This window comes from Lepeophtheirus salmonis, chromosome 9 (assembly GCF_016086655.4).
Source record: "Lepeophtheirus salmonis chromosome 9, UVic_Lsal_1.4, whole genome shotgun sequence".
In the NCBI taxonomy this organism is placed as follows: domain Eukaryota; kingdom Metazoa; phylum Arthropoda; class Copepoda; order Siphonostomatoida; family Caligidae; genus Lepeophtheirus; species Lepeophtheirus salmonis.
The window spans coordinates 23,753,554-23,779,262 of NC_052139.2; the positions used below are offsets into that span (position 1 = coordinate 23,753,554).

Here is a 25,709-nt window from a genome sequence, read left to right on the forward strand (position 1 = left end):
ATAATGTGTACAAAAATACAATTGTAATCTACACTCAATTTTCCGAGAACCATTCCAGCTTGCTTTCGTGATGAAGGTCTACATTTCAAAAACTCTAATATGAGACAGTATTGTATTAAATAGATAACTAGAAAGATAATAATTCGTCATGGATGAGATAATTGGGTTACACCAATAATAGTTTTATGCAACTATTGTATTCAAAACTATTAAAACAAAGACAACTATTTGCCTTCTCAACCTTCAATACTAGTTTTACCATGATGGTTTGGACGTAAAAAATATATGACAATGGTCAATGTGATTTCTTCTTAATGTTTAGACTATAGAGATAAAATACTGTATCTCTATATTTTAAAACTCTGTATTTTCAGTTAAAATATTAATTTTTTTATTGAATATTTAATAATTAGTCAGCATATACTGTGTTTGTGTCAAAAAAGTTCGGAAATCAAACATAAATAAGTTGATTAGATGACTAACTTTGTCATAAATACTAATAAAATAAATGGGATATGAAGCATATTTAAATGAAGCCCCTTTTCTAAAATATTAATTACTTTTTGTTACAATTAGTAAAATAATCGACTTCATTAAACTTAATTTCGAAATACTTTTCACACAACCTACCATAGCTTATTTATTAAATATTGCTTAAGAAAATTAAAAGTTAAACTGAAAAAATCATAATCATACAAAAGTTACAAATAATGTGTGGTTTACATAGCTATAATATTTCATTCATATCTCTAATTAAAACTTTTTATTAATAGCTGAATATACTAGGTGGAATCTAAATATTTACACAGTTTGGATATTGATCTTGAATATATGTTACAAAAATATTATTTTATGCAAAACTATTTCCAATCGTGTCAGCCATATCTCTATTCATATATATTGTAACTTTGGCTGATACAAAAACAGCAATGATCTTACTTAAAGGTATACAAGACTTACGAATGTAGTTCGGATCCATTTCAATCTAAAGCCTTTACTTTATATAAACATCCAAATATTTCAAAGATGTATTTGAGTTAAATATAGGCATTGTATTAAAGTTTTGGGATAAGTTAAGATATTCGTCCCAATATGACTCTTTTAAAATAAAATTGATGAATTTTGGATTTTTATATTGTGACAATACATTTTGGCTATTTAAAGTGCATTTTGAGGCGAATCCAAAGGGTAAATAAGAATAATTTTTTATAGTAATATACGATTATTCGTAAATTAATACAAATATTATCCAAAGTTAATTTGGAGAAAAATAATTCCAGCTTACATTTTTGTTCTCGGACAACCCATTGTTTCATCTCAACATGCGATCGAATGAAATAATCAATTGGATTAACATCTGGGTTATAGGGGGTCAGTTCGATTTCTCTCTATAATTCTATAAAGATAATCAGTCTTCCTATCTACTCCAATTAGCTTTGAAGTTTCAGTGGGAGTATGACTCACACGAATTGAAGTAGTTACCTGAGTCTTCTCTCCAACTTTGATAAGCTAAGCCTCAAAATCTTACTTTTGAATTAGTCTATTTAAAAAAAAAATCCTTTTTTATGTTCTTTTAGTTGATTAGATGGAGTTGCACTGATTTTTTCTTTTTCTTCTTTGTTTGATAGCTTGTTGTTATGCAAATTTTTGCTTCTGAAGTGAGCAATATTGTCTATCTTGGTGTAAACTTTTAAAAAAATGCATAATAAATAAAAAAATACAAAGTGTTAAGATCAAATTGGAGCATTTTTCAGAAATCCTTAAATTTCCACTGATCCCTCATTTTTCGGCGAATTTACTTGAAAGTTGACTGGAGTTCTACATGTAAATGTTTAAAAAGGGATCATTCGATGTATCCGCCTCCAAGATGAATCACAGTCTGGATCCGGGTTCGAAAGAAGGAAGAGGTGCTTTCATGGCATATTGGTCATTGCCTCCTTGATTGAGACAATCAGAGAGACCTTAATGGCATGAGATGTCCGACTTGTTATAGATTCAACTTTACGCAGGCAAAATAATCAATCACATTAGGACCAAAACTGCCAAAGAAGGGGGGGGGGAGATGAGTTTTGTAGCCTTCAGCTGTCTCCTATCCTTGACTTTATCAATGAGAAACTGAGCAGTTTGGATCTTGTATATCAGACATCTCAGGTTTTCCAACACGTAGGGTTTCATGGCTACTTTTTTTGGTCTCCAAACAGTGACCGATGAAGCTGAAGCTTTTGGATGGGTCATTTTTGATCATGGTCTGAACTTTTTAGATTAATTCGCTTATCCTGACTTTCCTGGTTGGCTTTTTTTAGAACTGATGACGGATATGGGATTATCAGTCTCCAGAAGAGCCATATGAATCTTTTGTACGGCCTCAATTGAGACGCCAGTCACATTTGAGACCTCCCAACTTGAAATCTCCTTGTCATTGGGACAAAAATCATCGTCAACGACGTTCTTTCTTTGTAAATTTAATCTTCTTTATATCTCAAGCAGCTGTCATCATGATGCCCAAAACTTCAATTAAGTTTGTTGATAGAACAATATTTCTACTGACAAAAAAAAGGCGTTATCTATGAGCTGCATAAAAATAGAATTATTTACATAAAAAAAGAATTATTTAATCTTAAAACTCTCTGTATGAATAATAACATACTTTCAATATATTCCCTATACTAATAATGTTTTAAATGCAAAAGGTCTCCTTTTTATAACAATAATTCATCCCCCCCCCACACACACAAAAAAGCATATGAAAGACAGCAGATATTAATCTCTGTCTTATTTCTGTAATACCACATGAGTTTCAACCTCAGAATTTTGAAATGTAAAGTTATAATTTTTTTTTGTCTACACTCTGTATATATTTTTATTAGTTTGATCTTTTAACTTTTTTTTTTGCATTTAATGCAAAAGATTAGTTTACAAGTGTAGTTTATTTGTTGCATAAAACCACTCGTACTAATGCAATGAATTTTAGTAGAATTCGTTATTTGCAGCGAATATGCCTTACTAATTGTTTTAATATTTAATTGCTAAATAGAACTTAACATACCCCTTGAGTTAAACAAAAATTGAGTCATTCTTAAATATATTTTTATTCCAGCAAAGAAAGACTTCATTGCCACTGTCAAAGAATGTACTGAGAAAATTTATATTCATGCAGGAGCTATGACTTGTTTATTGTTAGAAAACGGGGATATTAATCCACTTTATTCCATCCTGGGCTCTGTTTTTCTAACTTTGAATAAGCTCAATTTTTACTCCAACTATTTTAAAGAAGGCGACTCTGATCCATTTTCAAACTCAACCGTGACACTCAAAAAGATTGCGGACACGATTGCAAAAAAGGTAAGACGAAAAAATTTGCAGAAATTTAGGGTTTCCTCAATGGAGAACGGATAGTTCACTGCGCTCTTTCACACCCAGAAAGTTCACTTCCCTCTTTTCATCCCAAGAAAAGTTCCTTCCGATTCAAGTGAATCACGTGAAAAGTTTATCCGGATCCAATTTCATCCCGAGGAAAACTCATTTCTAACAATGCATATATTTGGAATATATCTTAATGAAAAAAATCAACTATGATCCGGTATTTTATTTTAATTTTTAATAGAAAGATTTTATCATTTCATCTACTCATTATCCTGCTAAATAAGTTTCTAATTTAAATAATAACATATCCTTAACGAAAAACTTTATTTTACTCTTAACCAACGATTGCAACAAATTTGCCCATACCTTATACCATATACAAGAAAAATTATCACTCTTTGTGGTGAATATTTAAAATTATCTAGACTTTTAGTTCTAAAGTACATTTTACTGTCTCTAATAATTGTACTATATTATATAAACTATGTTTTTATCTTGGGATGAACTTGTCTTGGGATATACTTTCTTCGCAATGAACTTGCTTTGGAATTAATTAGTCTTAAGTTGAACTTGCCTTAAGGCGAAAAGAGGGTAGTAAACCTTCCGGGGGTGAATAGAGCGCCGTGAATTTTCCAGTAACCTTCCCCAATATTTAAAGTTATTTTGTCTTATTAAAGTTTGAACTCAAGTCATTGAAGTTTCAAAAGTATTTCAAATACATTTAAAATTTATTTAATACTTAAAAAGGTAGATAAATTGTTGTTTAGTGAATGGAGGAAGAGTCCTATTTACTAATATTAGTTTATAGATAAAGTGATTGAAGATATTACTAGATATAAAATACTAGCAAAGGATTACTCGGCGTTGCTTGGTTAAAGGAGGGAGAGGAAAATCACAATAAAAATGGTCAAATTAGTGGAGATAATTAAAAAAATATTCAGAAAATATTTCTATATACTAATAATTATAATATGAATGTTTCGTTGTTGTCGAAAAAGATCCTGATAATTATAATTCTCTTGGATTCTTCAGACTATATCAATGAAGTTAAGTAAGTTAATCCAACAAGTCTTATCATTACAACTCCTCCCCCCAAATACTATTACTATTACTTCTTGTAACCTTAGTTGTATTATTATGAATAAATAAAAAATAATGTGTTTATAAACTTCAAATAACACACAAACATATATGTATCTAAAATATTATCTAGATGAGAAAAATATTTTTTATTTACTTCAAAAAATTCACAAAGCAAAGAAAATTGAAAAAATAGCTTTTTTTTGTACTAATTTTGCAAAAAATAGTTAATAGCATTTATTGGAATATAAAGAAAGAGGAACCTACTAATATTTTTTTTGTTCTTGCAAAAAAAAAATAACTGGTTCATGTTTGCAAATATTGCAAAAATTATGTAATAAAATTTTCTGAAAATTGAAAATACTCTGATTGCAATGTTTTACGTGCATTTTCTAACGCAAAAAGCTTCGTCTTTTGGCATTTATCTAAAAAAAAATCGAAAATTGACGTTTGATGAAAAAAAAAAAAAAAAAAGAGAGGAAAAATAAGTAAAATTATTCAAAAAATGACATATTTTTCAGTTAAACATCTATTTTTATTTGACAAATTTATATGAAAACGAATCTTTGGATAAAGTTCTACAAACTTTACTAATCCCATATTCCATTGGAAGTTCATTTTTTTTCACCTGAAATAAAGAAAATTGCAATTTCTACGGATTTCTTTTTTAGCCTAAAGCTTTTTGGATTTTGAATAAATTTAGAAAACGTAGTAATTCGTATAATTGTTGTTGAAACGCCAATCACTTATTGATAAATACCTCAACTGCCTATATAGTCTTCTTGAGCTGCAAAAAGCGTTTTTTGGGGGTTGGGTATGGTGTAGTAGGTATAATCCCCTCTTATAGAACCTCCCCAAAAATCCCCGGTGATTCCTAGAGAAATAAATAATTTATATATATAATGATTTCACCTAAAGATTCCTAGGTTAGATGGAGTAATTGTACTACGAATATGTTTATTTATAATTAATCAGTGCAACTACATATAACTAATTGAAGGAACATTAAATAAAATAAAAAAATCGATACTACCCTCGTAGTCTGTCCCAGCTCAAAAGAGGGACCAATGGTAGATTTCAGCTTCCTTTGTTCAATGGCGTGGGAATTTATAAAGGACATATACACACACACACAAAATCTCTCTTTTATATATATACAGATAAGATAAGATATGTGTATGTCAATCACATAGAGAGTAGTGCTGTGACAAATCTTCTCAGCATGTACCATTCTTTAAAAACAACTAGTTCCAGGCTGTCACAACACCTAGCGGATGACTTATATGTCTTAGTTTTTTCAAGCTCTATTGAAGAAGTAATATTTTGATGAACAAATATATCTTAGTTATTTTGTATAAGAACTTATGTAGGTATATAATTTAAAATTTGTGACTCTAAATTTAAAAATACTTTTTCATATTTCTTTATGCAACATATTCTATAAATTTTTTTTTAGAATAAATGTTGTTTGATTTTTTGAATATTGTTTTCTTACTTAAATAGGTATAAAACCTAATATTAACATACTTCTATTTTATGAAAGCATTTAGATATAAAATCAGAGCTCATCAACCCCTACTTTCTCCTTCCCAAAATAACAAATGATAAAATACATATACTAAAATTATCGATATTTTTTTTTATCAAAACGTTTTAAAAAACGAATTATATGGATATGTATGTACTATCTACTAGGTTTTCTAAACTACCGCTAAATTGTCTTTCATTGAGATCCTGGGAAACCAATTTTCTAATTTTGGGATCTCAGAGGACTCCACCATGAAATAGTAATCATAAATACTGCTGCGTTATTCAAGTAATTTTTTTTTAATATTTGAAGAAGAATAAATGTTATTCAATCCATTCATTCGTGAAAGAATCAAAATTAATTCATGCTTCCTGCATTAGAGAGTTAAGTTGTACTTAAATAGATATTTGTTGTTCTTAAAGGTGTTTTTTTTGGCATACTCTTATTTGTTGCACACCATTTGTACTGTGGCAGAAATCGTTAAAACTTCGCGTCACAAGTATTTTATTTTTGAGTCCTATTCGTGTATAATATCGTAGCTTAATAAGTTTTAGATTCAACTCCAGTCACACCCAGTTCTGGTGTTTACAAAAACAATAGAAATTAATATTTCAAGAATATTAGACTAACATAGACAAAATTTCATTGAATATTGAAAATAAGCTTTAAAACAATCAAATGATTTTATTTGCAATTATTCTATAGCTCTGACTTTTTAATTAAAAACAATCTTATATTCAAAATGTTTAAAATTAAGACAATCCCTTTTTTCAGATAATAGTCTACCATAAAGATGTAATAAGTAGTGTAATTCTTCATGAAGGAGAGAGCAATGATTGGAATTCTGAGACTCCTCCCTTCGAAGGACAAAGGATTTCTTTTAACATTCAATTTTGGTGGTATTACATGAGTGGTATTAGAGCGGATCTTTACAACTCTCTGTCCTCCACAATCGCTAAAAATATTCTACATGCTGTTTTGGATGATTCTTTGTCGATCCTAACAGTACGTTATTGTCAGGTAGTTATTTGATCTTTTTTTATGTTTTATATATTTGCACCTTAATGATTCGTTTGTGCCTCTTAATTAATGAACTGCAATTAAAATTTAGTATAAGCTCTGTTTATTATATAGTGATTTTAAATTATTTGATAATAGATTACTCCGAATCCAGCTCGAATGCCACAGTTTCGAGGTGATATATTTGCAATTTTGATGGTATCAGTGGATTTCTTATTGAGTTTAGTATCCTGTTTGAGCCACTTATTCTGTCCTTTGCCAATTCATCTTGCTTCCCGTTCCATACATGCTAAATGCACTGCCTTAACGTTAGCACTTACACTTATGGGATTGCCAATTAAAATCCTTCACGCTTCGATAAAAAAAGATGAATCTATAGTGAAAAGTAATAAGTTAGATCCAATCGAGAAAAAGGTAAAATTTATCATATTTTGATAGAGATGCATAACTAAATCTGTCTTTATATTTTAGAGTAATCCCCTAAATAGTCATGAAGATGAACTTATCCGTTGGCTTTCACTCACTACTCTTCATGCATCCTCAACAAACAACCTCAAACTACTACCAAACTCTTCCTTTGTCTCTATCCTTGCTCGCCATGCGTCACTTCAACCTCATCCTGAATGGTCTCTCATTGTCAGACTCGTTTTATCTAGAAATATGTCATTCGCAAGTTTGGTCATGGTCAACATTGGTGCTTATATTCCAGATGAAGACTCCAAGCCTAAGCAGTCGGGATGTAATTTTTTAATGTGCAATAGAAAGTGTATTGGGGTCGCTGAAAAAGGTTGGTCCCAACTTGTAGGAACTGGTATTCTATATATTGTCATGCATGGAAATCCAGAAGCAGACTCCCTTTCAATCGTTCTTGGCCCATTGCTTCGAAAATTAAGTAGATCGTCATGGGACATCCTTGATGCCAATTTGATTTGGAATGTACAAAAACCCATCTGGTATAGAGTAAGATCTTAAATCCTTAAAATCCTTTTCATTTAGCTTAAATTGTTATTTGGACTTACATTATCATTAGAATAGCTTTTTTAATTCTGTGGGCCTGGAGAAAAAGTATATTCATTTGATTGGTTCCCAAATATTTTTTTCAAAACTCATAACTATGCAAATATGTTACATTTTTGTAACGTAAGTTTTGTCAAATCTGAAGAGTTAGGCTGTCACAAAAATATATTAATAGGAATTAAAAATCTTATTTTGGAGAAAAAATTACTTGTATTACACATTGTAGTTCAAGACTCACAATATATATGTACATTTAAGGCTCATCAACTTTGAAATAATAAAAATAGCTGAAAGCAAACAAAAGTAGTTTTTATGATTGATTAGAAAAACATGTTATTTTCTGAACAATCTTAACAAATAAACTATACTTAAAATATCACCTAAATTCATAATGGAAGCGTATATCTGCATTAAAATGTATGATTTAACTCTTGATCCTTCTTTCAGGCTCTTTTAGAAATACTGGAACCCTATTTTTATCCAATTATCAACGATTTAGTAGAGGATGTGGATGGTGGAAAGACATGGACAATATCTCAAGTATCTGATGCAATTAAGAAAATTAATGTGAACATAATGGATGTGGCTTACTGCATACCCATTTCGTTTTATCAAGTATGCGAGTTACTCGAGACCTTAATTCCGGACTCTATTCGTCCATTATGTGACTCTATTGTTGTTCATTTCTTCTTCGCCACAGTTTATAACATCATTACTAAACTTATTCCCATATTTCGGTAAGGACTTATATTCCTTGAAAACTATCTACATTACTTTTGCTTGAAAACACCAAAAATTATTGAGTATTCTAAAAAGGAATTGTGTTTTTTTTTTTGCTAAATAATTTATTATTAGAAATCTATCGGTCCAAAAAATTGACATCCTATTTTGTATTGTACTATATCTAAAGAAGGGATTTGTGTAATGAAAAAACTAATTTTATGGATTAGAAAAGGCAAAATGCTTGTTGCGTTTTCTTTTTTTTTGTTTGTGCTGTTAACTTTTCCTTGGGTGTAAGGTCTTGTTTTAAAATGCGTAATCAAATAAATATATATAAATAATTATGATATTTATCTTGCACTGATGCTATTTCAAATGTAAACGGTTCTCCTCTTTATAACAGTAATTCATTGCTCCCCCCGCCCCCGATATAACAGGCATCTGATGTTAATACGAGTCTTAGTTTAGTTATACCATATGTTTCGCTCCTCACCTTCCTTGCTCTCTCCAAAAAGCCACACCAGAGATAAACAAGAATTATTCTTTGCAAAGGAGATGTTAAAACCACGAATTAAAAGAATTAACAAAATAGAAAACAAAGCAATTACGTTTTTCCTTTTGTAATCATAAAACTGTGTTTTTCTTTCTACAAAAATCCCATCCTAAATATACCACTTTTTTAATATATATAACAATAAATTAAAAGTTCAAAAACTATCTTGAAAAAAAAAAAAAAATCTCTTAAATCTTTTCCTATATCGATAATCAAATTTCTACAATGGGTGAATTAGAAGGAAATAAATTGAATGAATCATCATTTATCGTATTTGCCTGATCCCCCGCCCCCCTTCACCGCCATAAATAATCGATATTAGCTAAAAAAAAAAAATTAGCTGAAACAAAACTGATAAGTATGTACATAAATTACAAAAAATATTTATTTTTGATTGATAGAAAATGGAAAATGCAAAGGGAAAAGTTAAATTTCCTAATAGCTCTTGGTGAAAAACTATGCCGAATGGAATCCTCTCCCGAACTCCAAAAAATTGAAGGTCTTACAGATGCTTCAAGTAAAATGAAGACTGAAAAAAACATTGAGTGGGATGATGGTAATGAAGACTTTATCAATGTTATCTCAGAAATGGTAATCTATGTGATTTAGCTCATAAAAAAATGTACTAATCCTTTCATGTATGTAGGTTGCCAACTCTATCAGTGAAGAGCCAGAGGGACAAATGGCCCTCAAAGCAGTACACCGTTTTGTTTCTTATAATTCTGACTGGGTGAGATCCTCAATGAGCGTTTCAGTTCTGTCAAACGACATTGAAATACTTTCAAATACTATTAAACCTTGGGATTCAACGACTTTTGAGGATCCATCACCGTTTGAAAGTGTAGAGCATATAAGTAAGATATTTTAAGCAATTGAGAAATTTTAAATGGCAATTTAGCTATACATACATTTGAGAAAATAAATTACATTCTGTATTTCTTCTCTTATAGATGGAATCCCCTTTAGTACGTTCCTGGACATCCAAATACCAAGTAAAACTGATCTTAAATGTATATTTCAACATGCCAATCCCAATTTAAGTCTATTACTTCTTCAAAGAAGAATTGAACATTCCCAAAGGAAAAAACTCAGAGAAGAAGAAGATTTGCGACGAGATGGAGAATCTCACGCAGAAGACGACTTGATACGGGAAGATGCAAGACTTTTTGACGATATATGCCATCATTTTTCGGAAAAATAGTATCCCAATTTCTCATAGCGATTGATTTTTTTTCAAAAATATGGCCAATGACTCATGGCGAAAAAATTTCATGACTTATCTCGGGAAAAAGTTTAAATGATTTGATTTTTTCAAATAATCAAGATTATACTTTTCCATTGATTTATATAAACAAACATAGAATACGACAATTTATTATATTTTAATCATTAAAAAAGTTTGTAAAAAAAGTCTGTTTTTATTATAATGAAATGCATATTAGGCATGCAGTTATAAAGTTAAAATTATTCTATGTAGATCTCCATTTTATTTTATAAAAAATATTCATTCGTACTTTTAATAAAATACAAATATAACTTTATATCAAATTAATTTATAATAAAAGTTTAAAAAAAAATCTACTAGTTGAATTGCAAAAGCTATGTTTTTGTTAGAAATGAGTCTGGTGTCCAATTCAGACATTACTTGAAAAGTTTGGCATTGGAATCATCTAATTATTTTTTTCTTATTTATAAGAATAATTAGGTATGGGCCTTTCTAAGAGGGCGAGGAGAAAGTAGGACCGTTATATATACTACTACTAAATTAAGACCCTTGTTAACATCAGCTGCCTTTTGTATGATTTTAGCAGTGGAAGAAAATGTATTGATCCTATAGAGAGGAGAACCCTTCACAATTTCAGTAGCATTAGTGCTAGAAAAATATTGTAAAATTATATCTCAGGTCTCAGCTTACGATGCTTATATACAGAGTAGGTTGCCGAACGTGAACTCGAGAGATGGATTTAGATATACATCAATAATTTTATATTTCCAATAATAGGTAAAAAAAAAATGTTAATAAAACTAGTGGACAAGGTTTTTGTAAAACTTTTTAACTCAATATAGCCACCTTCATTATCAATAACAGTCTTAACACGTCGTTTGAAGGCCATACAGGAGTTGATGACAAACTCCTCTGAAAAGTTATCCCTTGCAGCCAGTATGGAAGACTTCAGCGAGTTTTGTCCTTTTGGTTTCCTCTCCAAAGTGCCCCACATAGAAAAGTCCAAGGGGTCAAATCTGGTGAGGAACGGAGCCATATCTCCTTGGACTAGAGTCGAGCCATTTTTTCTGTGCAGAATTTTTGCCACATGGCAGACGTGTGAGGGGGTGTCCAGAGTTCAGTAGATGGTATATTTAACCACCTTATAGTAGGCATCTGTCCAATTTTCTGTCCAGCCTTGAAAAACGAACGGATGATTTTTCTTTCCATCAGAGGCCACAACGGTAAGGACCATTGTTTGGGCCAGATATTTGGCGTAGTAAAACCATTAGACCTCTCCTGAGGGTCCTAGGAGCCACAAAGAAGCCGTTCTTATTCTTCTCCAAACTTAACAAGAGCTTCGTATACCTCTTTATGTTATTACCTCCACTTCATGACAGCTTGGAGAGGTCTTTTTCATTTTTTTCCTCTTGGCCAACTTTAAAACCAGGCTCCTATAACACTTAATAATATCCATACTCTTCATCACATCAACTCTGGCATCTAGGAGATATAAGATGAGCTTCATTTTTGCTTGTTGCTCCCTCATGATTAAATTACTAAATGATTAGTATAGTTTGTTTATGTAAAAAAGACTACGGAAAACGAATAAAAAATCACTAAACCTTTTATAGTAATGAGAAAATAAACATTAATTAACAGTAAACGTTTTGCTGCCCTACATTGTATGCTTTCTAAAGACATTCGACTATCCCGTGGCATGATAGTTTTGATGTTCCTTAATTAACTAACAATATATTCTTACATTATTTTACAGAATATAATATGGATTGCTATATAATTATTCATAACGAAGTTATATATCCCACTCCTTATCTAGTAAATTCATAAACAGGAGTGACGGCCCTGTCGATCATCAATTTGTACTTTTAATAGTACAACAAGGGCTTACTCTTCTCCAAGCGATGACAGAAAGTGGGGTATCAAAGACTATTTTGTCATGATTTTTTAGTATTTGAATGTACTCGAGTTGTATTTTTTTCTGCTCGGGTATGCTCATGAAGCAACGGCTGAATAGGTGAATAAATATTTATGTTCAATATTTAAAAGAAATAAGTAATAAATAAGACTGGGACTATATAATGGGAGCTGACAACTTCTTTTTCACTCGCTCAACTTATAGTTACTAGCAGCTATGGCTTGGAATTCTGCTGACTATTAATCAAGAAAAGGAGGGATGTGAGATAAAAGAACTGGAGATTTACAAAGACAGTGTGTTCAGAGGGATTTCATAGAATCGATCTTCCTGACAAGCATTCACATATATAGATCCACATCCTCCCAATGGTTTCATTGGGATATCTGGTTCAAACTCCTTCATCTTTTTTCTCCAATGTCAGATTCCGTTCAAGGGAGCGTCCTTATTCTTTCCTCACTGCCTGGGTCAAATATTTCCTTGGAGAGAAGGATCCTTGAGCGGACAAATACATAGGATCAATTCAAGATCCGTGTACTTGTCACCTCTTGACTCATTGTCTCTATATTTAAGAATCAATCCTGAACTCTTTCATGGAAAACCGTATGCCCATTCCTACTAAAGTCAACACTACTTCGTCTCTTAGTTTAAGAAACCTATTTCATTCTTTTTTGCGGAATGATGCTACATTAGATTCTGTGTTAAAATATAATTCGGAACTTGGAATTATTATCGAAGTTTGAAAGAATGATTGACTTCTTTTTTTATTTGTTTAGTGTTCCTTTAATTGGTCAAATGGATTGCACTGAGTAGGTATAAGTAAACATTATAGTATTATTACATTTACTCCATCTAACCTAAAAATCTTTTTTTAAGTCCATATACATAGAGCTTATTTCTTTCTCTAGGAATGAACCGTGCACAAACCTACACATATTGAGTTCAAGAGAATAATTTCTCCTGACCACGTTGTCCATTGAGCATTGCGTACTTATTATTTATGAACACCGGCTATCAAAAACGACACTCTTCTTTAGACCCTCATAACTTATTGATAGTAAAAGGTGATAGGAATATCTAAAATATTATAGAAAAATATTCAAAAGAATTAAAAAAAAAAAAAAAATGCATTTTCAAGGATTTTTGTTTCATTTTGTATTTTTTAAGTGATCAAACTTTGAAATATTTAAATCCTCTACTAATTGTAAATAACAAGATACATAATCGATACAAACACTTTTACATAAGGTTTATAAATCCTACTTTAATTTATTTTTTTTTGGGGTAAAGAATGACTCTAAACGATATTAGTCCCAGATATTTCGGAATTCAAATGACAAATGCAAAAACTTTGATTAGTTTTGGATTATCCACTCAAAGATCAATTCCTTTGTTGGATTGATTTAATTTGTACAAAATGAGTGTTCCACCTGTGATATTTAATGTTTGAAGAACAAAATGTGAAGTCATATTATATCCTTTTTGTAAGGTGATAGAATTGCTCAATTCTTTAATCATATTATTGTCCCTTTGGTTTCCTTCCTGTTAGTATAATCCTATGTAGTAATAATACATATTTTGCATAATTTGTAAATGTTAAGGTGTATGCGTATAATATCATTGGTGATTATAGAGTTATACATAATTAAAAGTTTAGTAACTGAAACATAATCAGTGAAGCAATCTAAATACAAATAAATTTAAGTTTTCATTTGCATATTTTAAAATTTTGAGGGCATTAAAAGATTAAAACATTATAATATATGTACAAAAAACAAATCCCCTTAATGCACTCAAATATTCATTAAATGATCAGAATGTAATAGGTGACCATCAAATATGGTTTTCATTTTCTTAAAGTAAAAAGTTAGCCACTCCGACGATTAAAAAAGCCAACTAGATTAGAACGTCGGTAGATTGCAAAATGTATCTCAATTTGTTCCAAAATTATGGTGGATTATGCATTTTTTATATTATGTCTTACATAATTATTTTTTTGTTGTAAACGTTCCCAAAACATTTGAAAGCTGTTTAATACTCCTTGATGTCTAGATTTATCGATTTTAATAATTTAAAGGAAGTTTATAAGGCTATTTTTTAGGAAGTCGATATGCCCAATTTTGTTATAGTCATCCAGTTTTACCTTTAATCAGTCGACGACAACTCAATGACCACAATCATGATCTTAAATGTCTTTTTTTATTCGACATTATTTTATTTTTATTTTAGAGAAATTAATATATAAAGGGGACAAGTTGGGGAATAAGTTTAATCTAAATTTCAGCTGTTAGCAAAAAGGGATGTAGATAAGAAGTTTTGGGTAAAGAAAAGAGTGGTATAAAAGAAGACAGTTAATCATCCCAACAAGGACTTAATTTTTTCCTTCCTTGTATAATATTGTTTTGGCCCATCATTCCATTATTTCATAAGATGTAAGGAAAAAAAAAAATGAGTTGGTCTAACGTTGAATATTTTAAAAATTTTATTCAAAATAAGAACATCCATACCTAAACTGTTTTTATAGCAGCTGGATTCTTCTACACGAGCTAAATATTCAAAAAGACGTGCCTCAGCATGAAATATATGATGGTTCCACATGTTCTCGAATCTGGGGAGGTTAAGATGTTTAGACATAAATATTCCAGCAAATTTTGAATCCTGATCCGAAACCAAAATTAGACAGATAATTGTTCAGAATTTTATGAGGAATTTCCCCAAAGTTTAGATATTAGTAAAGTAGGATCCAGATTAAAGTTACATTTTACTGATTAATGATGCCGAATCATTGGGGAATAACCAATCAATGTCGCCCCAAGATACTACGTTCGTTATAGATACTATCATTTATTAAGCTAGGATGAAGTATTAAGCAATATTTTATTATCCGAATCATCCTTGAGACATTCTTTAAGATCTATGGAAGTTCAAGTATCGAAAGCTTTTTCGGATCCAGGATACCGGATGATATAAATTTACCTAAACCGTGCACGAGCACTTCAGATCTCGATACAAAGCCTGTCCTATTTTTATTCAGAAATGCTTGTTAAGATCCAGAAAATCCATTATATCTATTTTAAGATACTTAAAAGTTCAAGTACCCCAAGACAGTTTGGGTCTTTTATCTAACATATTTTTGGGGAATATAAGTTTATTTATAACCATATCCAGGATTTTTGGATTCGGGTCCAAGACCAGTCCTATCTCTACTCACAATGCCATCAAAAATAACTAGCCTTCTTTATTTATATATTTCTTTCTCTATGGTTTGAACCAACTTTTGAATACAGATTAAATCATTTAATAGTTTGGAAAATAACATTTTGTTGTAAAATAAAGGCTACTGCAGGAAAATTCTCTAAAAATACATACAATCCTAGACATAGATTAAATGCTTTTGTGTCGTACACAACAATAAATATCTAAAAATTCAAATAATTTAAATTCTAAGGGATACGAATTACCTATTTTTATGAATAGATTTTACATTTGGATATGAATACAAATATTTTTGAATAAGATTAACGTTTTAACTAAACAAATAATTCTTTAAAATAACATGTGGTCCATCGAAATCTGAACATTTAATAATTCAATGATAAATTAAGGTTGAGTTATTGAAATTAATTCATATGTCGATATATTAAAGTTAACAAATTATTTGCAAAATAAAACAAACCTGAGATCTTTAGCTTACGTAAATGTCGAGAAAAAGGATGCTTAAATGTGATCGACGAATTTCTATTCGCGAACTCCTAGAAATTTATTATTAGAGTAAGTCAAAAAAGAGTTTTTATTTCACTCAATAAAATGCCGAAAATTTAATAGGAGCTAGTGCCATGCTCTTGAACTATTTTCTGCTTAATAGTAGATACAGTTTTCGAACTAATTGGGTCTTATGAGGCTGTATCCTAGTTTTAACTTTATTCTACTAAAACTGCAGAATTTTGATTGCATTCTAAATTATAGTGCTTAGCAAATGTTTACTGTTTTAGGTGCCCCTCAGACTTGTGAATACTGAGGTATGCAATAATAACATATATTTTAAGAAAATTGCCTTTTTATAAGTATTTTGAACCAACCTAGCACATTGGGCAATGTGCTAGGTGCATCCCCTTAGTTCCCTGTAGTGTTGCTCTAGAGGTAACAAGCTGCTATTGTGTGCTGAACTATTTGCATTATTTCCGTCTGTCTACTATTTTAATTTTATGTTTGTAATTTTATATGTAAAAAAATTTATTTATTTTTTTTGCAGAAAATTAATGTGCATTTTTTTATAAATATTTTTTTTAACTTTATGAAAATTGGGGGAAAAGTGTGAGAGATTAAGTATTTGGATTTTTTTCTGTCCGAGATAGAGAGAGTTATATTTCACTTGTAGTAATTTGTTAAACTTGTTTTTAAACAGATAAATTTAAAATATTAATACATACACACAAGGGATACTCTTACGGATAATTTCATTTTCCTTAAGCGAGATATCTTACACAATTGGATTCATATATTTATACGTTTTGTACGTTTAATTGTCTTTTACGGTATTTCTGTGAATTAATTTTTACTTTTTATGTATGCCGTTTTAATATTTTATTTGATATGGTTCGAAAATGTAGGTGAACGAAAATGAAAGAAATAGGTTTTTTTTATCGTGTAAAACCCTACGGGATCTATTTGCAACAGCACCACAACGGGTTTATCCTGTAAATACAATGTAAGTCCAGCACATATAATACTATGTGGATCACATCCAGTTTTGAAGCTGATGATCATTTAAAAAAGATAAACTTATAATTTTTAGTCATGAATAAATACATATCCCATTCAAACGATGCCACTTTCAATTAGTTAGTGAAAGGGCAGTTTTGAAAAATATATATTATGCATACTTCCATGAAATATATATATATAGAAAAAGAGAGGGATTAGTGGATACAGTCAAATTTTCTTTAGCTTTGTAAACTGACAAGGTTGGAAATTATATGAAAATCTCTAATCAAATAATTTATTATATATTTTTTGGTTTGATTTAACATTAGTTTCAATCATAGCGATTAACGCTCTTATTTTCTGTTAATCATTATTAATAATAAATTTCATGTAAACTTATTTCTCTATAATCGATCATGTGGATATAAGTAAGTAAAAAGCATGTAAATAGTAAATTTTATATATAGAAAAAATTCTGACAAATTACATTTATAATTGATTTAATTCTTTAATCCTCAGGTAAATAATCTACACATGATATTAAAAAGTTTAAAATGAATCATAGCATTACAGAGCTCATAATATAATGCGTAGTATTTGATGTATTTATACCCTAAGTTACCTCATGAGAGTAAAACAATGGTTATAAAAGAGGGTAAAAAAAAATACACTACTTTAAGAGATATATGAAATGTACAACATTTTAAAGGCTATAAAGCATACCACGTTAACAATACCTTTATTGCATTGCTAAACCATTTCTTCAAAAATAAACAGAAAAAAGGGTCCTAAATCATTTGGTAGTGAGCCAAATAAGTAAATCATAACAACTTGTATTCATCTCTTAAGTATTCCTAAACTATCATTGTCAAATTATATATCTACAATTTTTAAAATTGATTGCTTAAATATATTTCATGATATTAAAATCCTATACAGTATTCAAATGTATTATAATATTATATTAAAAACGTAGCTATCCATTTGCAATACTACTTATGTGATAGCCAAATTTCTTAATATAAATAATTATATAGTCAGTTGTATATGTATTTATGACCCTGCACCATGACCCTCTAACGCGTAACGCCATGCCCCCGGTTGTTATATCTTATTTGATTTATTTTTTCTTTCTTGAAATTCACACATCTCAACTCATCATGAAGTAGGAGATTTTGATTTATTTATTTCCTTCTTGAGAGTAATTAAGTCAGTCAACAAGAGAAACATATCTTATTTATTTGTTTGTTGGTAATAAGGAAATATAAAACCCAAATTCAAAGGGAAAATTTATCAATAAAAAATTAGAAGACTGGACTACGAACAAAACAAATAATATCGTTCAAATGCTAAAACTCACAGAAGAGTATTTAAAAGTCCTAATAAAGTAGAGAGGAAAGGAGGAAACTGAAGTGAGCCGGACTTATATTTATAAATTTCGGAGGAGGACAAACTCCTCAAACATGCATTGACGCTGGAGTCATCATGGAGGATACCCCAATTAAAACCATTGTCAAAAATAAGATTAGAAGAGCACAGTAGAAGTTGTTGAAAGAGATGAGAAACGAGTTTGAGAAGAAGTGTTGGAAAGATGACCTAATCTCCTGAATTCTTTTAGATGGAAGAATTGAGTTGACTCCTTCGGTGGTGGAAGCCATGGACAGTGAAAATTCATTTATGAATAGGATCTAGCAAGAACACTATAGGTTTGTTAGTGATCCAAGGAGTAATTACTTATTCTAATTTATATCAGAGAAGCAAATTAAGACGAATCACACACTGAACAAATTACAAAGCTTATATTTAGTTTTCCAAAAATTTGAAAAGGAAGTTTCGGAGAAAACTGGTCTGGTTGATGTGTCGTCTGCATACTAATGAACTGCCCTTACGCAGTCAATTTGCCAACTCCAAAAATACAACTGATTTTCAACACTTGTCAAGGCCTCCATTTTGGGTAGCCCTGTAAAGTTTTGAGTTTTGAGCTAGCCTCTCACACCCTCACAAAATCTTGTGAGTACTCCTCTAAGTGTGTACAAAATCAGGCCATTCTGTCTTATTTAAATCTATGTATATTACTTGAGTGAGTAGCCGATTCAAATTTATCTAAAAATCAACTTTTATTGTATTGATTTCCCATACATCATCAATAAATATCATTTGTTCTATGCTTTTTAAATGTAATTTAGTATCCTTTCATATACCTACTAATAAGGTTTTATCATCGTTATATATGCAAATAATTTTGCATTATATGTATGTACATGTAATGTGATCACATCAAGTGAATGCAGTGCTTGTTGTCATCAATTTAGAAATGAAAAATATAAATCTTCTATGATTATCCCGAAATAAATAAAATGAATGTACTTTTTAAAAATATGACTTAATACATGATACTAAAATTAATACAATATGATGCTTTTCATTCGAGTTCACAGCCTTAACCTTAGGAATCAATTAGTTACTAAGATTTTTTTTGTTGAATAAATTAGGTTGTACCATAAATCATTTTTTGAATATACCTTTAACATAAATTATAATGACTATGTAGAGATTGAAAATTTGTTGGCCCCATAAATAGAGAAGGTATTGCCATATCAAGAGTTTTAAATTCGTAGCATTTACTCTTGTGTTAAATTTTTCGTATTTTTTTCTTCTTTCCAAAACTGTTATCATTAGAGTTGTAAAAAATATGATCTGCCGGTAAAAATAATGTCGAATAAAAAAAGACATTTAAGATCATGATTGTGGTCATTGAGTTGTCGTCGACTGATTAAAGGTAAAACTTTTTTGGATGACTATAACAAAATTGGGCATATCGACTTCCTAAAAAATAGCCTTATAAACTTCCTGTTCTGGTCGTTGATTTACAAAACTCGAAAAATATATAACTAATATGAATATTTCGACTCAGTCCCGTAACCAGAACCATATCCAAGAACTAATACTCTATGTTTTGGAGTTGGAAAGTAGACTTTTATATACTTTTTGAGTGTTTCCGCATTTTCCCTCATGTTTTAGGATGTGAGAAGCTTAAAAATCATTTTTTAGAAAAAAAATAGTTAATGATTTGATTGTCGAAAAAAATGTCTTCAAAAAATTAAACGAAAATAATCATTATTTTGTGATTTTTACTTTTTTTTATAGAAGTGTAACAAAATATATATAATTTTGATTCTCAAATACGTATTAGAAAAATATTTTTTAATAAGAAATTGAGGTAAGTGCACAATCTTTCGAAAATATTTATTTATTTTCCCCAAAAAATGACTTAATATAAGAAAAAATAACATTGATACATGGGAGTATACAATTTTTGTACTGCATCCCACGCACCTAGATGTTTCTCTTTACCTTCATTGTACTGGGAAGTTTTGATACTTTGATAAAAAGTTAATAAACAGTATTATTCAAAAATGCTTAAATTTTAGTGTTATGTTTTTTTTTTTTTTGCATTCAATAGTGTGTTTATCTTTACTTTTTGACAATAAACAACGCAAAATCATCAAAAAAGGCATTTTGGAAATTTTTTAAGGCTGATGAGAAAGGGTATACAACATATTTATATTCCTACAAAAATGATGTTTGAGCTTCTTACATCTTAATACCTGGGAAAAATTCTAGAAACATATCAAAATTCAAAAAAATATATATTTTTGAACAGTTATAAAGTTAAAGGGATGTAACCAAGATATTATCTTTGCCGGTTGACTAGCTTGAGATTACATTTTTATTTATTACAATTTGAAATTTCAATAGATTGATTTTTAAATTATCTTTAAATTGATCAGATGGAGCTTTATCCATTAATTATAAATAAACTTTATAATAAAACAATTAATCTATGTGACCTAGGAATTGTCATTGAATTAAAAATGCATAATATTTTTTCTAGGAGTGATCGTGAATCGAATGTACGCACATTAAGTTAAATAGTATAATTTCTCTAAAGCACATTGCCCAATGTGCGAGGTTGGTTCAAAATACTTATAAAAAGGCAATTTTCTTAAAATATATGTTATTATTGCATACCTCAGTATTCACAAGTCTGAGGGGCACCTAAAACAGTAAACATTTGCTAAGCACTATAATTTAGAATGCAATCAAAATTCTGCAGTTTTAGTAGAATAAAGTTAAAACTAGGATACAGCCTCATAAGACCCAATTAGTTCGAAAACTGTATCTACTATTAAGCAGAAAATAGTTCAAGAGCATGGCACTAGCTCCTATTAAATTTTCGGCATTTTATTGAGTGAAATAAAAACTCTTTTTTGACTTACTCTAATAATAAATTTCTAGGAGTTCGCGAATAGAAATTCGTCGATCACATTTAAGCATCCTTTTTCTCGACATTTACGTAAGCTAAAGATCTCAGGTTTGTTTTATTTTGCAAATAATTTGTTAACTTTAATATATCGACATATGAATTAATTTCAATAACTCAACCTTAATTTATCATTGAATTATTAAATGTTCAGATTTCGATGGACCACATGTTATTTTAAAGAATTATTTGTTTAGTTAAAACGTTAATCTTATTCAAAAAATATTTGTATTCATATCCAAATGTAAAATCTATTCATAAAAATAGGTAATTCGTATCCCTTAGAATTTAAATTATTTGAATTTTTAGATATTTATTGTTGTGTACGACACAAAAGCATTTAATCTATGTCTAGGATTGTATGTATTTTTAGAGAATTTTCCTGCAGTAGCCTTTATTTTACAACAAAATGTTATTTTCCAAACTATTAAATGATTTAATCTGTATTCAAAAGTTGGTTCAAACCATAGAGAAAGAAATATATAAATAAAGAAGGCTAGTTATTTTTGATGGCATTGTGAGTAGAGATAGGACTGGTCTTGGACCCGAATCCAAAAATCCTGGATATGGTTATAAATAAACTTATATTCCCCAAAAATATGTTAGATAAAAGACCCAAACTGTCTTGGGGTACTTGAACTTTTAAGTATCTTAAAATAGATATAATGGATTTTCTGGATCTTAACAAGCATTTCTGAATAAAAATAGGACAGGCTTTGTATCGAGATCTGAAGTGCTCGTGCACGGTTTAGGTAAATTTATATCATCCGGTATCCTGGATCCGAAAAAGCTTTCGATACTTGAACTTCCATAGATCTTAAAGAATGTCTCAAGGATGATTCGGATAATAAAATATTGCTTAATACTTCATCCTAGCTTAATAAATGATAGTATCTATAACGAACGTAGTATCTTGGGGCGACATTGATTGGTTATTCCCCAATGATTCGGCATCATTAATCAGTAAAATGTAACTTTAATCTGGATCCTACTTTACTAATATCTAAACTTTGGGGAAATTCCTCATAAAATTCTGAACAATTATCTGTCTAATTTTGGTTTCGGATCAGGATTCAAAATTTGCTGGAATATTTATGTCTAAACATCTTAACCTCCCCAGATTCGAGAACATGTGGAACCATCATATATTTCATGCTGAGGCACGTCTTTTTTGAATATTTAGCTCGTGTAGAAGAATCCAGCTGCTATAAAAACAGTTTAGGTATGGATGTTCTTATTTTGAATAAAATTTTTAAAATATTCAACGTTAGACCAACTCATTTTTTTTCCTTACATCTTATGAAATAATGGAATGATGGGCCAAAACAATATTATACAAGGAAGGAAAAAATTAAGTCCTTGTTGGGATGATTAACTGTCTTCTTTTATACCACTCTTTTCTTTACCCAAAACTTCTTATCTACATCCCTTTTTGCTAACAGCTGAAATTTAGATTAAACTTATTCCCCAACTTGTCCCCTTTATATATTAATTTCTCTAAAATAAAAATAAAATAATGTCGAATAAAAAAAAGACATTTAAGATCATGATTGTGGTCATTGAGTTGTCGTCGACTGATTAAAGGTAAAACTGGATGACTATAACAAAATTGGGCATATCGACTTCCTAAAAAATAGCCTTATAAACTTCCTTTAAATTATTAAAATCGATAAATCTAGACATCAAGGAGTATTAAACAGCTTTCAAATGTTTTGGGAACGTTTACAACAAAAAAATAATTTTTTTTTAAGCGTTTTATTGTATGGAACGCATCATCCTTGTCTTGCTTCCTGTTGATTGAAACTATATTATTCACACTAGCCCTAATTGACTTTCTCGAGGAGGATCTCTGAAGTCCTTTGTTTTCTTACAAGTATTAGAAACATTTGTCACGGTGCTGCAGTGGATTCCAATAAAATAACTGACCGCTGGCTACTGGCTAATGATTCTGTTAACACTAGAACGACGGATAGTAACGACTCCCCTTAAACGACGGTGGATATCAAAAATGATACCCATTTATTTTTTTAATATTTGTAACTGTTAGTGGTTGATAAAATTAAAAGTAATGTGTTAATTTTTATTTTCTCCGAAGATTTATTATTTATTTAAAAAAATAAACATAACTTTTATAATAACACATATAAAGAAATTAGCATTTTTTACAAGTTACAATTGTTTTTTCAGTACCAATATAAGGCTTGCATACGAATTTCTTACATTTACAACAGGTTTTGCTTGCTAAGCGCCGTGATTTTCTTGTACAATTGACTGTACACCAGCTTCTATTTTTAGTTGAACAGTTTGATTGTGATTGAAATAATTGATTATTTTCTTCTATATCATCCTTTGATTCATCATCTTCACCAATAAGTTCGGTAATCAAATTATTCAAAAACTGGCGACGAGTTATTTTCTTACCAGTCACTTCTCTATACAAGATAACAGCATTTATACCAGCAAAATCCAAAATATTATAAAAAACTTCTAAAGGCCATCGGCGAGACGACATTTTGGTCCAATAAAGTCTTGCCATATGATCTAGAATATCAACTCCATACTTAGTTTCATTATAATACAGGATTGATTCTGGTAACCTTTTTCGTACATCTAAAACTTTAACACTTTTGTGAACAGAGCTCAAAATTTAAACATTTTTGTTTTTTTTTCCCTTGATAAAAAGTCAATGTTTTGCCACTATTTACAAAGATTAAGCTTGAAAATAGTGCTTGTTTGGTAGCTTTTAGTTCAGAAGGTATTTCCTTGCGAGCACGATTCATAGTTCCTAAAATAGTCGTCCTATTTTTCTGAAGTTCATTTGCAAGAGACAATGACGTAAAGAAATTATTTGTTGTAACATTCCTCCCTTTATCCAAATATGGTTCCATTAGCTTCATTACGATATATTCTGATAAAAATTTATTTGCTGGTCTTTGAGAATCTTTTCCCAAGTAAGAAAATCCATTTACCAAGTATTTGGACGATGCATCAACTGCTAACCAAAATTTTATATCAAATTTATCAGGCTTTTTAGCCATATATTGGGTAAATGGATATCTAGCTTTTGTTGGGAATAGTTGCTCATCAAAGGTAATATTTGTAATATTTTCACCTGGCCTGTATGATGACTTACAATTTTCGACAAATCGATCCCATACCATTGAAATCAAGGCGAACTTGTCGTTTTGAAGTCTTTGTGATCTTGTGGAACGAATATCAAAGCGGATATATCTCAATAATTCCTTATATTTGTCGTGAGGGATAGTATTCCTAAAAAGATTGATCCCCAATGTTCTTGACCAAATGACTTCTGTCGGCTGCCCTTTGGCTAAGATTCCTCTGGCATACATTATTGCAATCAGTTGGAGTATTTCTCGTTTGCTGGTTGTCCATACATCATTCTTAAGTTTTGAACGAGCATCAACTATTGTACATTTTACAATGTGATCAATAATTATCGATCAAGAGTTCAAAAGAGATAATGTTTTATCTGTAATGATGTTACGTTTTTCAAATGATGATGGGCCTGAGACTTCCTTCAAAATGTTTTCTTGGCTAAAACGGGCTGAAATTTCTTCATTTCCTATTTGTTTGTGCCAGATTGCGTTATCCTTGCCAACATACATTGACTCTTCTAATAAGTCGGTTTATTTATGTTTCTTAGAAGACGGGAATTGAGTCACTTGATTGGACCCTGACATTTCTTGAAATGTTAAATATACCAATCAGTTGTTAATAAATACATCTAGTATATAGCAAAACTAATAATGGTATTCAAGAAAATTGCTTACCGACAGACTTGTCAAAAACATCAGAATAGTCATCAGAATCAGAAGAACTTGATTGAGGTGGTTGGACATATTCTTCATCTTTTCCCAATTCGAAATCCTCACCTTCTGAATCGGAGTACGATGTGCACTCAAGATAATGTCTTATTTCTTCAATGGATAATTTTTCCTTGGACATCCTTGCACAATAAAAGGTGGAAGCAGAATGGATAGTTCAGAAAAATCTACGTTTATATTTATACTAAAATGTACACGATTCGTATCTAGAGAAGTTTATTCATGGTTGACCTTCATACACAATTGTAGAACAAACATATTATTGGAAATGATTGGGTATCAAATATGATACCCATGTCTGTCTAGGTAGTGTTCACTGTACCAACGAAACGAACACTAACTTTAATTTATAATTTAGTTTTTTGTGATTAATAAAATGAATTAGGAGAATTCATGAACTTATAAACAAATACAA

At 30.1% G+C, this 25,709-nt stretch overlaps 2 protein-coding genes across 2 annotated transcripts in view; one reads left to right on the forward strand and one right to left on the reverse strand.

The window, feature by feature from the left end:
* The window catches only part of LOC121124724 (uncharacterized), a 35,645-nt gene extending 24,787 nt beyond the window's left edge, over positions 1-10,858 (forward strand). The window contains exons 4-11 of the mRNA XM_040719908.2: positions 3,098-3,342; positions 6,746-6,991; positions 7,130-7,405; positions 7,463-7,951; positions 8,456-8,745; positions 9,683-9,872; positions 9,928-10,135; positions 10,232-10,858. Of these exons, the coding sequence (XP_040575842.2) occupies positions 3,098-3,342; positions 6,746-6,991; positions 7,130-7,405; positions 7,463-7,951; positions 8,456-8,745; positions 9,683-9,872; positions 9,928-10,135; positions 10,232-10,482 (2,195 nt within the window). The 3' untranslated portion in view covers positions 10,483-10,858. The remainder of the gene's footprint in view (positions 1-3,097; positions 3,343-6,745; positions 6,992-7,129; positions 7,406-7,462; positions 7,952-8,455; positions 8,746-9,682; positions 9,873-9,927; positions 10,136-10,231) is intronic.
* Positions 10,859-24,067: 13,209 nt separating this feature from the next.
* Positions 24,068-25,415, reverse strand: LOC139906277 (piggyBac transposable element-derived protein 4-like). Its single transcript, XM_071890851.1, has 2 exons — positions 25,241-25,415; positions 24,068-24,873 (listed from the first exon to the last, which is right to left on the reverse strand). The coding sequence occupies exons 1-2, from the start codon at positions 25,413-25,415 to the stop codon at positions 24,068-24,070; spliced, it is 981 nt and encodes a 326-aa protein (XP_071746952.1).
* Positions 25,416-25,709: the final 294 nt, after the last annotated feature.

Excerpts from the sequence above, each read along its gene's own strand:
- LOC139906277 (XM_071890851.1), bottom strand. The coding sequence starts at position 25,415 with ATGTCCAAGGAAAAATTATCCATTGAAGAAATAAGACATTATCTTGAG. Across the intron at positions 24,874-25,240 it reads TGTTTTTGACAAGTCTGTCG|TTGATGCTCGTTCAAAACTT; the intron begins GTAAGCAATTTT and ends AATGTACAATAG.